The sequence below is a fragment of the Mixophyes fleayi genome, chromosome 11, assembly GCF_038048845.1.
Source record: "Mixophyes fleayi isolate aMixFle1 chromosome 11, aMixFle1.hap1, whole genome shotgun sequence".
Classification (NCBI taxonomy): domain Eukaryota; kingdom Metazoa; phylum Chordata; class Amphibia; order Anura; family Limnodynastidae; genus Mixophyes; species Mixophyes fleayi.
The window spans coordinates 41092973-41108078 of NC_134412.1; the positions used below are offsets into that span (position 1 = coordinate 41092973).

At 39.1% G+C, this 15106-nt stretch overlaps 1 protein-coding gene across 3 annotated transcripts in view; it reads left to right on the forward strand.

Annotated features, from left to right (window-relative positions):
* The window catches only part of LIG1 (DNA ligase 1), a 251148-nt gene that overhangs the window by 128330 nt on the left and 107712 nt on the right, over positions 1–15106 (forward strand). For all 3 annotated transcript variants that reach the window (XM_075191317.1, XM_075191316.1, XM_075191318.1), the window contains exon 12: positions 12444–12610. In XM_075191317.1, coding sequence (XP_075047418.1) covers positions 12444–12610 — 167 coding nt within the window. The remainder of the gene's footprint in view (positions 1–12443; positions 12611–15106) is intronic.

Consider the following 15106-nt stretch of genomic DNA (forward strand, 5'->3'; position numbering starts at 1 on the left):
AAAGCCAATATGCAAGTCCTCCAGATCGAGGCACCTCTGCTCCAACTCAAACTCTTTATTTCTGTTAAATATCTTAATCCCCGCCACTTTAGCTATATCATTACTGCTAAAGTAGACCTTGAAAAAGTCCCATAGAATGCATTTACTGACTACAAAGGATTGTCTCTAAAGTATCCCTCCCAAAGGTAAATCAAATCCGGCCTTAGTCACATGAGTGTCAACCAGTGTTTTCAGAATTTGATTCCCCTTTCTGTCCTGAGTGTAATATAAAGGGAAGGAAAGAAAAAGGGCTTGTCGCACCAATTATTGGAAGTTATTTTCCCCAAAGTTACATATATAGTAGCCACAATTGTCTGGTTTATATTTTACTTCTTAGAGGTGCAACCAAAAACTAGGAGATGCTCACTGACCCCTGTGTTTTGGTTTTGGATCTGGATTACCGTCGGTTTTGGTTTTGCCAAACCGTGATTGCGTGTTTTTGGTTTTGTTTGGTTTTGTTTTGCTATTTTGCTTAAAAATCAATGTTTTTGGGCCTAAAATTACCAAATTTAGCGCTCCACTTGTTTCTTGGATAAGTAATGTAATTGTAAAGCTAATAAATTATCCAAAAAACAGTTTAATTCCTGGTAGGCCTTCATTAATTCTACACACAGACCAGATTGTCTTCCTCTCCATCTATGAATATTGGCAATGCAGCCATCGTCTTTGGATGTATATTACACCCTACACTTATACTTAAATATGTAAAGAAATGGACAAAGGCAGTTTGATTTCTGTCTCTCTAGGCCCCCCTCCAGTTGTAGAAAATACAAAAAAATTCAGCCGTTTATAGACTGTATAATATTAAGAGAAATAGTCAAAGACAGTTTAGGGTCACTCTGTGTATGACACCCTACCCTTAAGGAGAAATTTCCCAAACAGCAGCCTTTCAAGACAGTACGTAATATGGAAATGCCACAAATCTTTGGGGGTAGATTGCACCCTACACTTACATAGAAAGTTTTAAAAAGATGTTATCGTCATCATCTTCAGCTTCATCCTCACCCTCATCAGTGTGTACGTCATCATCACAGACTATCAATTCATCGCCGCTTGAATCCGCCATTAGAGAACAGTCAGTGCTTGGATGTCTTGGATGGTGAAGGCCTTCCTCGTGGAAGATGTAGTTCATTTTTATAAACATCATTTTCTCCACATTTTTGGGAAGTAACCTTTTATGGCGATCACTGACTTAAGTTCCCGGCTGTGCTGAACACTCGTTCAGAGTACACACTGGAGGGTGGGCAGCTTAGGTATTGCAAAGCAAGTTTGTACATGGGTTTCCAAATGGCCTACTTTTCTTCCCAGTAAGGAAAGGGACTGTCTGACCTTTCCATATCAATTACCTCTTGAAAGTAATCCTCCACCATCCTTTGCATGTTAATACTCATATTGGATGGAGTTATGGGCAAGGTCACACATTTTTTTGAAAAATCCTTCAAACCAGCCCGTATGTTAAACTGCTCTGGCCTGCCCTCTGCGTCCTCCCTCCTTTTTTTTGGGAAAATTTAATTTTTTACGAGCAGCAGCTGCTTGAGAAACTGAAGTAGGACACGTCGTCAAGCCAAGGCCCAGTTCAGCGGACAACTTGCTGAGCAATAGCTCCTTGCAAAAGTTCACATCTCGTTCATTTTGAAGCAAAGACTCAATGTAGGTCTTAAACCTTGGATCAAGCACAGTGGATAAAACGTACAGATCCGAGCTCAAGATCTTAATAACTCGAGGATCATTGTGAAGCGAATTAAGTACTTGATCGACAAGGCCAACATACTTTGCTGAATTGCTTGCTTTCAGTTCCTCCTTCATTTTCTCAAGCTGCTTTTCCAATCGTCTAATTAAAGGAATGATTTGGCTCAAACTAGCAGAATCTGGTCAAAGCATCTCCAAAACTGCAGGTCTTGAGTGGTGGTCCTGGTATGGTTGGTACCTATTAAAAGTGGTCCAAGGAAGGACAACAGGTGAACCCGGCGACAGGTTCATGGGCGACCTGGGCTCATTTATGCGCATGGGGAGCAAAAGGCTAGCCTGTCTCGTCCAATCCCACAGAAGAGCTACTATAGCACAAATTGCTGAAAAAGTTAATGTTGGCAGTGAATGCTGAGAAGCACCATGTTCGAACGCCTTTTTTTTTTCTTTTTTGCTTAAATTGTTTTTATTGTTGACATTCTGAAGCAAAGCAACACAGAATAAAATATTGATGGATAATGTATTTAAATGACTATATATTAAGTAACATCGTACAATCTATCTCTTATGAACTGCAATAGATGATTTTGAATACACCATATAACAATAATGTGCTTAACATGTATATCCATGCTTAATGTATATCACACACACGAGAACTATTCAAGCAATTTTGACACAAGATAGAGCACATCAAAAATATACCTTTATTATTTCTGTGCGGGAAAGTACCCCCATTTACAATAGAATGGGTGGGTCATAAGCAACAAATATCAATTCATACCATGAGGTTTACGAGAAACATTTGTAAATTTGTGATTTAATATTCAGAGGTAGCGAATCAATGGAGCTTTCCCACCTATCAAAGAAATCTTTAACTCTTTAACTAGCCAATCCATCTTGAAAATATAAAACAACTTTTCTTTAAATACATTGAAGGTTACCATACCTGCAAAATTGTCTTTCTGGCCGCTGCGCTGATGGCCAGAAGTAGTAGTCTACCACCCCTTGTCACATGTTGAGCCTTAGGTAGGATGCCCAGGATTGCCCAATGAGGAGTAAAGGAGAGATAGTTTGCCACTTTATCGATGGCGAATGTTTTTACTTTAAGTCAGAAGACTCTAACCAGGGGGCAACTCCACAGACAGTGGAATAAATCTGTGTCCACTTCATGACAACATGGACAGCGTTGAAAAGATGTTGAGCCCCTCATGATACTTTGGTGAGGGGAAATGAATGATCTATGATAAATATTTAAAATAATTCAGTAAACAAGGTTGCTAGTATCAAACGGCAAGAAATATCTAAGTACCGTTGGATCTGGTAATTAGCGTAACAATTGAGAAAGACCTGTTTTAAACTCAGTGGTCAATTTTGTCCCTAATGAAATTGTAGTGGAGGGTGATATTCTTACATTGAGTAGGATTACGAGACAAAGGGGAATACAATGAGTTCCGCCAATTGTCTGGTGAGAATTCTCTAATTACATTGGTGATATAATGGTGTACCTGAAAATATGCAAAGGTAAAGGGACTAAGAAATTTGAATTCTCTACCGTCTAGGCATATGTAAGGGGTTGCTTATTTGGAATATCCAGGAAACCACCTATATTAGTAATACCACATTCTCTCTAAGCCCCGAAAGGGTAGGAAGATGAGCCATTTTGAAAATCAGGGTTTAGTGTGAGTGTTTGAAAATGAGAGAGATGATAATTTAAATTTAATTTGTCTAAAAATATGCCAAATATTGCTTGTATTCCATAAGAGAGGATTATATCTTATAACTTGGGGAATGTCCCGATCCTGCATATGTAAGAAGGAGACAAAGCTGACATTCGGAAGAAAATTACTTTCTAACAAAGTATCTGTATAAATATTCGTACCGTGTAACCAATCTCTTAGGTGTCTAAGGCTGAGTGATTATAGTGTTTGATGTTTGGAAAATTATTCCCACCATTATTTTTTGGTTCTAATACCTTTCTATCATACAGTGTGGAGAAATTTTCGCACCAGGTTATGATAAGACTGTTGCTCAGTATTATAAATATCATTTGTAGCACAATAATTGCAATGCGGTGCTATCAAATCTCTGAGGTGCTACTATCAAATTAGATTGAATGTATGTGAGGAAACAACGCCTTTCAGTAGACCGACACAGGGCCATTACTTTTTTAGTTTTCTTTCTTTCCCAAGGACTGACGTTGCTATGGAGCTTGTCATTGTGTGGATCATTACCTGCCCACAGGAAGTACACATGAGGGGAAAGGCAACATCTCTCTTGAGTGTCCTTGTAGAGATGGGATTTAATCCATGTGGTGCTTTTTCAGAGGGAACAATGACAGGGTAATTGGCTCAAGTCCTATTTGCTTCTCATTGTTCTTTTGGACTGTGAGACATTTATCCAGCATGGGGTCATCAAGAGATGGACATTTGTAGGAGGTAGGAGACAGGGACATCATAATGGATCCCAAAATCCAGGACCCTGAACCACTCCCCAGGATTGGTCACCATCACTGTGGGAATATGGTGGGTTTTTTTAAGGAGATTACCCATGTCAGATTGTCATGTTAGACAGTGACATTGGCAAAAAGGTGATAACCTGCCAAGGGACCGTGCTTCCTGTGTGAACTTAACTTGTCATTATTCCTGGTGAGGGTTTATTTTGTGGAACTCTACCCTATTCAAGGATTCATTCCACCTGGACTGTTATCGCTCGCAAAACTCATCCTAAAACTGATGTATTTTTGATTTGTGTGTATGGAGCAAAATAAACATTCTTTTTACTTTCAACTGCTCAGTGCCTGGTTGATTAAAAGAGCCCTGTGTCTTCACACATAGGTTTAATTGAAATGTTACATTGCTTGTAAGTGCTATCTCTGCTGAAATACAATACAGACAGCACAAAAAACAACAATGTGGAATTGTACAGTGATTTTTCATAATATTTGTGCAAGTGAATACATTGTTGCAACCTATTTAGTTTGTGCCTTACATGTGACCAGATTGCTTGGGGCTAATATCACTACCTCCAATTATTATTTCAAATCCTTCCTATCAAGGATTAGATCTCTCAAAGCTATAAATAATGAATCTTATGAAGGAAATGTTTTCCAGTGTAATTATTTTTGATACACTGAATTATACAGTTCGATTTTCCTCCAGGTGTTTTTTTTTTTTTTTTGTTTAATATTGTGGCTGACCTGTGTGTATGTGTGTGTGTGTGTGTGTGTGTGTGTGTGTGTTTAAATAATGTGTGCTTAACATGAGACAGTGATCACCAAAACTTGAAACACTGGTTCTAAACCAATGTTTTAGAACGGATTTCTGATGTCTTTAAATTGTGAAAGTTCCATTACTGCTTGTGGACTTTAGCATTTAAATAAAATGAAAAAATATTTACCTTTTAATTTATCAACAATATTTTTATTAAAGTTTTTCAATTATAGTTATACAGAAAGCGCAAAAAAGGAGGGGGTGAGGGAAAGGGATAAGTGGCAAAGGGAGGTGGTTACATAGTGGAGGGGGAAAGCACATTGAAATCATGTTGCAAAAGAGGCAATATATCCTATGTCAAATAATCACACAATGAAACCACTGAACATAGGTCTAAATCAATAGGGACAAAAGGTTCACTGTATAAGAGGGCTCAAATGTTGGGCCTAAGAATAGCCAGGCTCCATGGAGGATTGGTAGGGGCAGAATCTTACTTATCGTAGACTTTTGATAAATGTCCAAAATGCCCACTGTCTCCAATTCAAAGCTAAATTGAGTTTTAGGGATTATCTTCTGGATGGGTGGTAGAGTAGCAGTGAAAATTTGGACAACCATGTATCTATCACAGGAGGGGAGTTGAGGAGGGAAGTGCTGGAGGAGCGCCATTCTGGGCATTAAGTGAGTATTTTATGGGTGACATCTTTAGCCAGAGTAAAAATGGCAGTTCATAAGGATTGAGTCACCAGACAACTTCAGAAAATATAGAAATTTTCTGCAGTATCACCACAATTACACCAGCAGTGTTGGGGGATAAATGACCACATCTTGTGCAGTTTAGCTGGCATAAAAAAATAGCCTGTGTATCAATTTATACAACATCTCCATGTGGTTTAAACAACGGGACGCACAGTGAGCAGATGTGAAAATGGGCTCCCATTTGAGATGAGCTAAAGGAGAAAATCTTGCTCCCAGTGGAGTTGGGAGGGGGACTTCAAGGGTTAGTCAACAGTCGAAAGAAATCTATAACAGAAAGTCATGCCTGCCTGTATTAACTCTCGTAGTCAGTTTGGCTAACAACCAAGGGAGGGTTGTAGTAATGGTAGCTGAGAGATGAGATCTAATATCGTATTTATAGAAATCTCTGGCCAGAAGGTTTTGTTGCGTTCGAAGCTGCAACATAGATATAAGGCCTTCAGCATTATAAAGATGTTAGAGTGGATACACCATTAACAGCCCAGGATGAAAGATTCACATCTGTTTGAGTTTTGCTATTGTAAGCAGAGAGATGCTTAAGGTGGGAACAGGTAGTTCTGTATTGGTCGCAACTGCTTTATCCCAAACCATCAATGAGGCTCTGAGTCGAGGTAAATTAGATTCGGGGGGGGGGGGGGGCACAACACCTTAGTAACCCAAATCAGGTCTGCCATGGAAAAATAGGGGTTAAGAGCCTTCTCTAAATCAACCCATGGTTTATGTTTTGGGGAGAGGGCCCAATCTCTGTTGGGACAAAAGACTACCCTCTTTGTATTTAGCCAAATTTGAGAGCAAGGCCGCACTTTTTTTCTTTTTTTTTTTTTTGTTTCTCTCACACACAATACGAGAATAGTTCATACGCATAATTTTATCTTTTCTGCCATAAGAACACATTAGGGTATGTAATTTAATCAAATACCATTTAGGCAGTAAAAAAGGCAACATCCAGAATAAGTACATCACTTTATGCTGCACTGTCATTTTAAGAGTATAATCAGTGTCAATCATAGTGTCTAATCAAGTATTTGCTATGCCCAGAGGATTTCCACGAGTAAGTGAGGCATGATTGAAGGTAAGCCAAGAGCCTTGTAGATAAGTTAAGTGGGAGAGCTTCAGATTTTGAAGAGTTTAATTTATAGAAATAAGTTTTGCTATAACATTCTAGTGTTACATGAAGGGATGGCAAAGAGGTCTCAGGGTTAGTGATTAACAATAAGATATCATCAGCAAATATGCATAGTAGTGTCACCTAGAGATTAACCTTGTCATGTGCGGAAAAGCAGATCTTTTCCACCAAAGCTTCAGTGGCCAAAAGGAAGATGAGGGGAGAAAGGGCATCCCTGCCAAATGCCATTTGAGATCAAAAGCTTGTTGGACAAAGAGCTCATTGCTAAACACCCGTGCCGAAGAACCAGTATATAAAGCTAAAATCGAATTCGGGATATCCTCCCCAAAATGAAAAGCAGGCAAGGACGTGTCTCATGTATCCCCAATGAAGTCTATGAAGTGCCTTTTCCACATTCAATGATAGCTGCAACAATTCCAGCTGGTCTTTATTAGTTTGATAATATTGATCACGTCTCTTTTTGTTGGATGTTTGGCGCCCTATGACTAAAGCGGTCTGGTCCGGGTGAATGAGTTTGGGATGATGGGATTAAACCTGTTTGTGATAAGTTTAGCATAGACCTTTAAGTCCAAGTTATTCAGGTAAATAGGCTGTTAATTTTGGTACAGAGTGGAATCGCATCACTTATAAGGGCTGAGGTTATTAAGGGTCAGTGCGAGGACCCGCCGGCTGTATAATGTAGAACTGTTCCTAAAAAAACATACATATAGCGGGTCCTTGCACTGCCCCATTAATAGTCTCAGCCTTCACAAGTGACATGATTCTGACTGTCAGGATGTCTGTTTGTGTGATTTGCGGTATGTCAGTATTTTAACATGTCTATTTTTAGGCATTTCAGAAATGACATTTGTAGCTTTTAAAATGTCATTGAAGGTCTTGTCGTGATTTAGGTATTCAGTACAGCCAGAATCTCCGACTTTTAGAGCTGATTGTGGGGGCAGAATCTAAGGCCCGCCTGTGTAAATGACTCAATATCAAATCTCTCGTTGTGGGAAGCTTGACACTTGTTAAGATATATAAAGAGGAATAGTAAGTCAAACACATTTGCAATATGTGGATTATAGACCTTCCTGCCCTTATCAAAAATGTATTTTATCTGAGCCTGGTGTCTTTGACCTCTCAACTCCCTGGCCAAAAGCCTGCCTGCCCTGTTGCCCGCCACATAAAGTTTCTGGCGAAGTCTGTTGAGAGTGCGTTGAGTACCCACCATCAGTAGCTTTTGTAGTTGGGACTTCAATCCGCCTATTCCAGATTTCAGAGTTGAAGTTGGATTGGTCTTATTGAGGTTTTCTAGAGAAAGAAGTTTAGTCTCCAAATCCTTTTGGAGATGGAGATTTGCCCACTTAATCTGCTACACCCCGAATAAGTCTTCAGAGCACACCAATAGTTGAAAAACGAAGTATCCCCCACATTATTAGTGAGGATAAATAAGTCAAGTGCCTCTTTTTAATAGCGAATTTAGCCTTGAGTAATGTAAGCAAATCTTAGGACCAGCGCCACGGACCGGGAGAAGAAAGTGGGCGAGCGTGTTTCAGAACCCACATTGTTGGGGCATGGTCAGACCACAACATCGGGAGAATGCGATCCACACGAGTGGTTATCTTAAAGAATGAAGTCTCTGAGAATAACGGTTTTAGAGTTAGAAATAGTATGTATAGTCCCTTTCCTCGGGAACCGTAACCATCCATACTTTTATATAACCCATTCTCTGCTAAGAGTTTCACAAACGCCATAGAAGGGCCCACAATATCCAAATTCATTAGCGATTGTGGCGTGGAGGATCTATTCATCTTGGGATCTGAGACAATATTAAGATCATTCAAGATAATTACAACCTCCTTTATACTTCTCAATTTCTCAGATGGTGTTCTTAAGGAAGGAAACATGTTTAGAGTTTGTGGAATATAGGGAAACTATGGTGACCTGAGTTTCCTCAAGTGAACCTACAAGGAACAAAGAACAACCATTTTTATCATCAATTTTAGTTTTGAGCTTAAGCAATCTTTGAACTACTCAAATTAGCTACTCCGTTCCACTTAAGGGGAATATTTGGTGTATAGCAAGTGGGGAAAAAGTTGTCATGGAAGGAATAATAAATCTCCTGCACAGTCACTACATCTGCCCTATGCTAATGAAAAGAGAATAAGGCCAGTTGGCGTCTATTAGGGGGAGTTTAGACCCCTGATATTCATGGAGAGGAATTTTACTACTTCGGGTGTATTCTGTAAAATGAAAGTGGTATTTTGGTCAAAGAGATCATCGGAAGAATTCATTGTGTTATGGGAGGGACATGGATCTTGGGGGGGGGGGGGAGATATGAAAACAAAGGAAAATGCAATAACCCACAACATGGTGTTACAGCATTTGCTGGACTAAAGGGGGCCAGCAAAAGTTGTCACTTGTGGTGCAAGCTGCTCAGTGGGAGTCACCACCCATACTGTCTGCAACAGCTGAACTATGATAATCTAGCAAAATATATGAGCAACATTAAAACTGAAGCTATAAAACCTAAAATATCTATGTAAAACAGCAACACCGTATACGTTAGTACATCTAGCTCAGTATACTGACATAAGAAATAATATTACAGAGAACGTATTGTAAAAGTGAGCCATGTAAAAACACAAAAAAAGTATAAAAAACAGAATCGTAAAGAGCTATTCGTCAAGCACAAGAGATTATGGTAGAAGTAGGTATGCGCTCAATTGAATGAGATGTAAATCTTAATGAATATTTTCAAATCGGAAATGAGGGAGATGTTATGTAGAAACAATGATCTGTAAGTTGATGAGGAAAGGGGATGGTGGCTTTAATCTCACACACTATTGCTAAAACTAAGGAGGGGATACCCTTGTTTCGCTGCTCTTGTACTTCTGAGAGAGCACATCCCTCTTCACACTCATTTTTAAGAGATTGGCTTACCACTGAATTAAGCTTGCACTGTTGCACTCACTGGTCGAGAAGTCGTGGCAAAATGTTCATGAGGGACCTCATCCATTGGCATCCAAGAGGAACAATGGCAGGCGAGTGCCATGGTAGGGACCTGAAACAGCAAGGATGGATCCAGCTGCAGAAAAGAGAAAACACAAACCTACCAATCCCAATTCGCCATGAGATCACTCTCCAGGGACTTTAGATTACTCTCTTCAAACTAGGGCCTTATGGGCTGGATCTGAAGCGGCAATCTAGTTGTTCCAAGACTTCAGTAGCTGAACACAATCTTCCGCTGCAGAGATAAGTAGAGTTATTCCACTGGATGATTAATTTAACTGGAAACACCACATCAATAGATAATCCCATGGTCCCATAGGGCCTTTGTGAGATTTTGATAGGATCTCCATTTGGCTATAGTAGCGGCAGAAATGTCTGGGAATAGCTGAATGTCAAAGGAAATATGTGGGCTCCGACTATCTGGCTGCTTTCAGGAGGTTTTCTTTTGTTATTGAAGAAATGCAATCTCGGCAAAATGTCTTGAGGAGCTGCTTCAAGGCCAGATCTCTGGTTATACAGCCTATGGTGAATACCATGGATTAGGTTGCTCATGGTCTGAGGCTGCAGGGAGCAATTTATGGAACAGCTCCATCATGTAAGCGAACAACTCTGTAGTTGTGACCGATTCTGGGATGCCACTTATCTTGATTTTATTTTTTTTCTGTCTGGAACGATCTTCTATGTCTGCTCTGTTATCAGTCTAGAAGAGAAACCGATGCTCTAATTGTTCATATGTGAGCAGAGGTAAGTCCACTCAGGGCCATGTAGTCTATTTGTACAAATATAACAAGCAAGTCTGGGCTGATTAGCTCAATGTGAGCTAAACGGACAATATGGAATCAGAGGCTGGTGGCTTTTAATAGATATGTCAAAATAAAATTGTTTGCACTCCACCGAACTGGAGGCAACAATTGCTAATCTGAAAACCATAGAGTATTGCAGGTAAACTTGGAACTGTGAAATCCTGGGTGTTGCCAGAAGTGATTACTATGCTACTTATATAATGGACAAAAACTGACTGACATCCAATATGTTTAGAAATGTTCAAACAATTTAGAACAGTACAAAAACTTTGAAATATGTAATGACATTTATAATGTATGTGATGTTAAGTACTTCGGTGTCAAAAAAGGCAAAAGTAATATAGAAATTTGTACAGGGGGGGGATACATTATTAAAATAAGCTAAAGTAATAAAAAGGAGATTTTTGTTACAGATGGAAGAGTAAAAGTCCTACGAGTTCAGCGGTCTGGAGTCACTCTGCTGTGAGGTGACTTGTGTCCATGTAGTGGGTCATAAATCCCGGTGTTGGATTGAGTCCTTTAGTCAATGACTGGAATGTTCTTATCAGCTTGAATTCCCATATTTTTCTCTCCACTGTCGTTTTTAAAAAGATCTTTCAGTATTAGGACTTTTAAATCTGTTATACTGTATCCTGGACCAGAGAAGTGTTTACCCACGGGAGTGTCCAGAGTCGTCTTTATTGTGTGTCTGTGTAGATTCATCCTGGATTGCAGTTACGGCTTGGTCTCTCCAATGTAATTTCCCTCAGGGCACTTTGTACACTGTATCATGTACACCACATTGGAGAATGTACATGAGAATGTGTCAGTGATTTTATAGTCCTGTTGTGTGTTAGTTATGTGGACTGTTTGTTTGTTGGTAGGACATGGATGCAGGTTTTGCATTTTTTTTTTTTTGCAAGGGAAGGTGCCAGTCTCTGATGGTGATGAGAAGGCACTTCTAACAAGGAGATTTCTTAAGTGGAGAGGCTGTTTGTATGAAAGGAGACGTAAATCGGGGATTATTTCCTTCAGTCTATTGTCTTTCTGAAATATGGGTTGAAGGTCAGCAGCAATTTTCCCCAAGATGTTCATGTGGGGATTGTAATTAACCACTAGGGGCACCCTGCTGTTAACCTCCTTCTGTTTGTAATCCAGGAGGCTACTCCTTGGGATCCTTGTGGATCTGTTCATCTATAACTATTGGATGGCACCCTTGTTGAAGTAATGTAGTTCTCAGTGATGGCAGGTGTTGTTTTCTGTCTTCACTGTCTGAACAAATCCGAAATCTTTGTGTCCTGGGTGAAAGCTGTTCCTTCTCGGATATGCTGGGCAGCCTGTAGGTTTATGATAGTATGATGTTTGTATAGTATGATGTTTGTATAGTATTACATGTAAAGTAACTCCGTAGTGGTTAGTGTTCATGAGATCTCATACTTACTACTCAATGTATTTTGTTTACTGTAGCAGGTCAAATTTTCTTGGCTTATAGCAGTGATGGTCAACAGGTGGCCCTAGGGCCACATGCTGCCCTCTGAGCCTTCATTGATCTCGTTTCTCACATGAATTGTGTAACTGTCATGCACAAATTTCCTGCTACTTTTCAAAAAAAGTTCTTAAAGGGACCATGGTCTTTTAAAAAGGCACATTATTTACTTAATTTTGGTAAATACCATTGATCACTGCAATATAGCACCCTGAAAGTTCATGTTAATGTGCTTAAGATTTTTATTTAAATTACATTAATTTATTTGGTTAGTGCATTTTGGGGTTAAATGCACAGATCTTTTATGTGAAAAAAAATTCACCTTGGTTTCTTTTAGCTTTAATTAAATGGTGAAAAATCTCTTTCAGGTCGTCAGTTAGAGAAAATTAAGGTTGAGGCACAAGAAAAGGGAGATCTTGGACTTGTTGCAGAGAGCAGTCGCAGTAATCAGCGCACCATGTTCACACCTCCAAACCTTACTGCTTCAGGTGTCTTCAACAAGCTGAAAGAAATTGCTAAAATGACTGGTAATGCTGTAAGTATTTGTGTATGAGTAATGTCCTAAAGTTGTGCAGTTTTTGTGCACAAGTTTTTAGCTGCTTGGTGCATGTTTTTTGTTAGTCCCATATTATTTGTAATGTGTTTGTTTAAGAAGTTTATAGTTTAATGTAAAAACACGGGTTACTTTAATATTATGGGCCTGATTCATATTCAGATGCAAGTCCCGTATCTTGCGTGAAATTACTCTGTGCATGCTCAGGAATGAAATTTACGCCAATGAAGGCAATCGCATGCAATTTAAGTGTGAACGCAAATCACACTACTGCCTACATCTTGAAGGGCAATACAAGGGAAGGGGTAAATGGATGTAGGCAATATACAGTAAGGGGTGCTAATATAGATGCGGCCCATTCAAGTTCTGGATTTCTTTTAAGTACTTCTTTTTTTTTTTTTTTTTTTTTTAGCTGTATCATTTGCACCAGCTACAGGGTTGGTGTTAGTGCCAACTTATAGTGATGGCTGACACGGCATATTCAAACTACATGTACGCGTGCAACTAAATAGCACAGAAAACATGTATTTAAGTAAGAGAGACTAGTAAAACGTACAGTACGCATTAAGAACATCCTGATTTATGTTTTGTACAAAAAAGAATAAATTTTTAATAATGATTATATTTTTAGCATGCGTTCTGATGGGACTTGATATTGTACATATGCTCATGTGAATCCTGCAGTCTGCAACTTAAGACAAGTACTGTTTAGACAGACCTAAATTCAGAAGGAAATGTTACTTGAGATTTTAATATGGACGTACGTGCGCTCAAGTTCCATGCCCCTTTTTAAAACGCAACTTACATGCACATTGCGTTTGATGACTTAGGCCCTATGTGTTTGTTGAATGCTATGCTTTCTATATTGTGCTATAATTTTCTGCTATTTTCATTTATTTGATGGTCATAACAACAAATCAGTGGCACCATTTGAAACAAAGGGGTCATTTATTGGTTCTAGTATTTTTTTCTTGCTTGCTCTATATACGGTATCTAAATGACACTTGTTCTATGACACTTGTTCTTGCAACCTAAAGCTCACCATGTATATTGTGTGCTCTCCTCTTTCTTACTAGTTGTGCGAGTAGTTTGGGATTACTAAGAATTTATTTATATTTTTCTTTTTTTTTCACACTGTAAACAGTAAACCGCTATGCAGGACCGTTCCAGTGACTAAAACAGTACAGAGTAAAGGTGGTTCTTCAAACTTTTTGTTTGTTTAAAGAATTGATATTTGCCATGAAACTGAAGGTTTCATACAAAGTTGTCCACTACTGTCTTGAGAGAACAGGGTAAACTGGATCTAACCAGTTTGCAGTTTGAAAAATAAACGCCTTACAGATTTTGTATTTGCGGTTTCGTTAAATAGTACATGCCAGTGTTGTCAGAAACAGCAAAAAGACAACTCGTGTGCTGGACTTGTAGGCAGAGTTGCAAAGAAAAAGCCATGTTTGAAACTGACAAATAGAGAAGAAAAAGTTTTTAAAATTGGCAAAGAACACAGACATTGGATGTGGATGACTGGAAAAGAGTATTATGGACCGGGGAGTCTAAATTTGAGGTGTTTGACTCGTGGAGGAGAATGTGAGACGTAGATCAAATGAAAGGATATTAGAGAAGTTCTTGATGACTACTGTCAAGCATGGCGAAGTAAATGTAATGGTTTTGGTGCTGGTAAGATAGGAGTACAAGGAATAAGGAACCATCATCGTCAGCTATTTATATAGCGCCACTAATTCCGGAACGCTGCACAGAGAACTTACATCAGTCCCTGCACTATTGGAGCTTACAATCTAAATTCCCTAACACACTCATATAGAGACTAGGGTTAATTTGATAGCAGCCAATTAGCCTACTAGTATGCTTTTGGAGTGTGGGAGGAAACCAGAGCACCTGGAGGAAACCACGCAAACACAGGGAGAATATACAAACTCCACAAAGATAAGACCATGGTCAGGAATCAAACTCATGACCCCAGTGCTGTAAGGCAGAAGTGCTAACCACTAAGCCTCCGAACCATAACGTTTACCACACTGTTTCACAATGTCATGCCATCCGCTGTGGTCAATGCTTGATTGGTGTAAATTTCAGCATCGAGCAAGACAACGATCCAAAGCATACTTCTAAGCTATGCAAAAACTATTTGGTGAAACAGGGAATTCCGAGTACTGTCTTTGACTGGTTGGCACAGTCGCCAGATCTTATGTTTTTTTTTAGACCTTGTGGAATGAGCTTGACTGAAAGTTCAGGAAAAAATGTTGTACACACCTGTAGCATTTCTAGCAAGAGCTACAGTTGCTGTGGTAGTTTTCAGCTGAATATCTTCTAAAAAAAATAAAAATACAGCTTGAATGCCAAACATCTGCAAAGCTGTAATTTTTGGTAATGGAGGTTTTTTAGGTGAATGTGAAGTTTTGATGAATAGAACACTTACATGAAATAAAGTTATGACATTGCCAATGTATTGGCTATAATTTC